Source organism: Lipotes vexillifer, unplaced genomic scaffold (genome assembly GCF_000442215.2).
Source record: "Lipotes vexillifer unplaced genomic scaffold, Lipotes_vexillifer_v1.1 scaffold533, whole genome shotgun sequence".
NCBI classification, from domain to species: Eukaryota; Metazoa; Chordata; class Mammalia; order Artiodactyla; family Lipotidae; genus Lipotes; species Lipotes vexillifer.
This window is the reverse complement of record NW_006773553.1, coordinates 1,645,804-1,646,490: the sequence shown is the minus strand read 5'-3', so window position 1 is coordinate 1,646,490 and position 687 is coordinate 1,645,804. Positions and strand designations below refer to the sequence as shown.

Sequence of the window (687 nt, the reverse complement as noted above, 5' to 3'; positions counted from 1 at the left end):
CACACACACACACACACACACACACACACACACACACACACACACAGTGACAGGCTGTTAGAGGGACAGGCAGCGGCAGAGGCCGGGCCCAGCGAATGGACCCTGAACATGCAGCTTGAGCTCAGGGTCTCAGGGGATGAGCCGGGAAGGGCCAGGGAGGCCAAGGCCGGTAGGACTGGACCCGAGGCCTCACCCACTCCTCCCTGCCCCGGAACACCCTCGGACCCACGGACAGCACGCCGCCTCAGCTAGATGACAATGACCACAAAAGGCAGGCCGCCCATACGGCCCAGACGCGGCCACTTCCGCAAGAGGAGGCCTGGGGCCCGGGACTCAGCCTACCTGCAGGGGCCTTTCTTGGGTGGAGAGGGGCTCCCTGAGGGAAACACACAACTTTGCTTCTTAAGGGCAGTCTTCCTTTTATGGTGCAACCTAGCGCAGGGGCAGCCCCTAGAGCCCCTGGGGTGCAGGTTCCATTTCTTTCAAGGGGTTTCATGAAGGTCACAGACTTTGCCTAGGCAGAGCCGTTCAAACTAAGTGGGAAAACGACAGGAACCAGAAGTGGAACAAGAAACGCTGACCTCTCTGAGCTTGACAATCACTGGGAATTCTTAGAGGCAGGGAGTCTGACCTTACTATGCAAGTCTCCTATTTGACACTTCTCAAAACGCTACTGAAACCTGCTGA

At 57.9% G+C, this 687-nt stretch overlaps 1 protein-coding gene across 4 annotated transcripts in view; it reads right to left on the bottom strand.

Moving 5' to 3' along the window:
- Positions 1-687, bottom strand: part of EPN2 (epsin 2) — a 37,114-nt gene that overhangs the window by 34,684 nt on the left and 1,743 nt on the right. The window contains exon 2 of one of the 4 annotated variants that reach the window (XM_007448409.1): positions 52-54. The exons of the other annotated variants lie outside the window; for them this stretch is intronic. Coding sequence (XP_007448471.1) covers positions 52-54 — 3 coding nt within the window. The remainder of the gene's footprint in view (positions 1-51; positions 55-687) is intronic. 4 annotated transcript variants of the gene reach the window in all.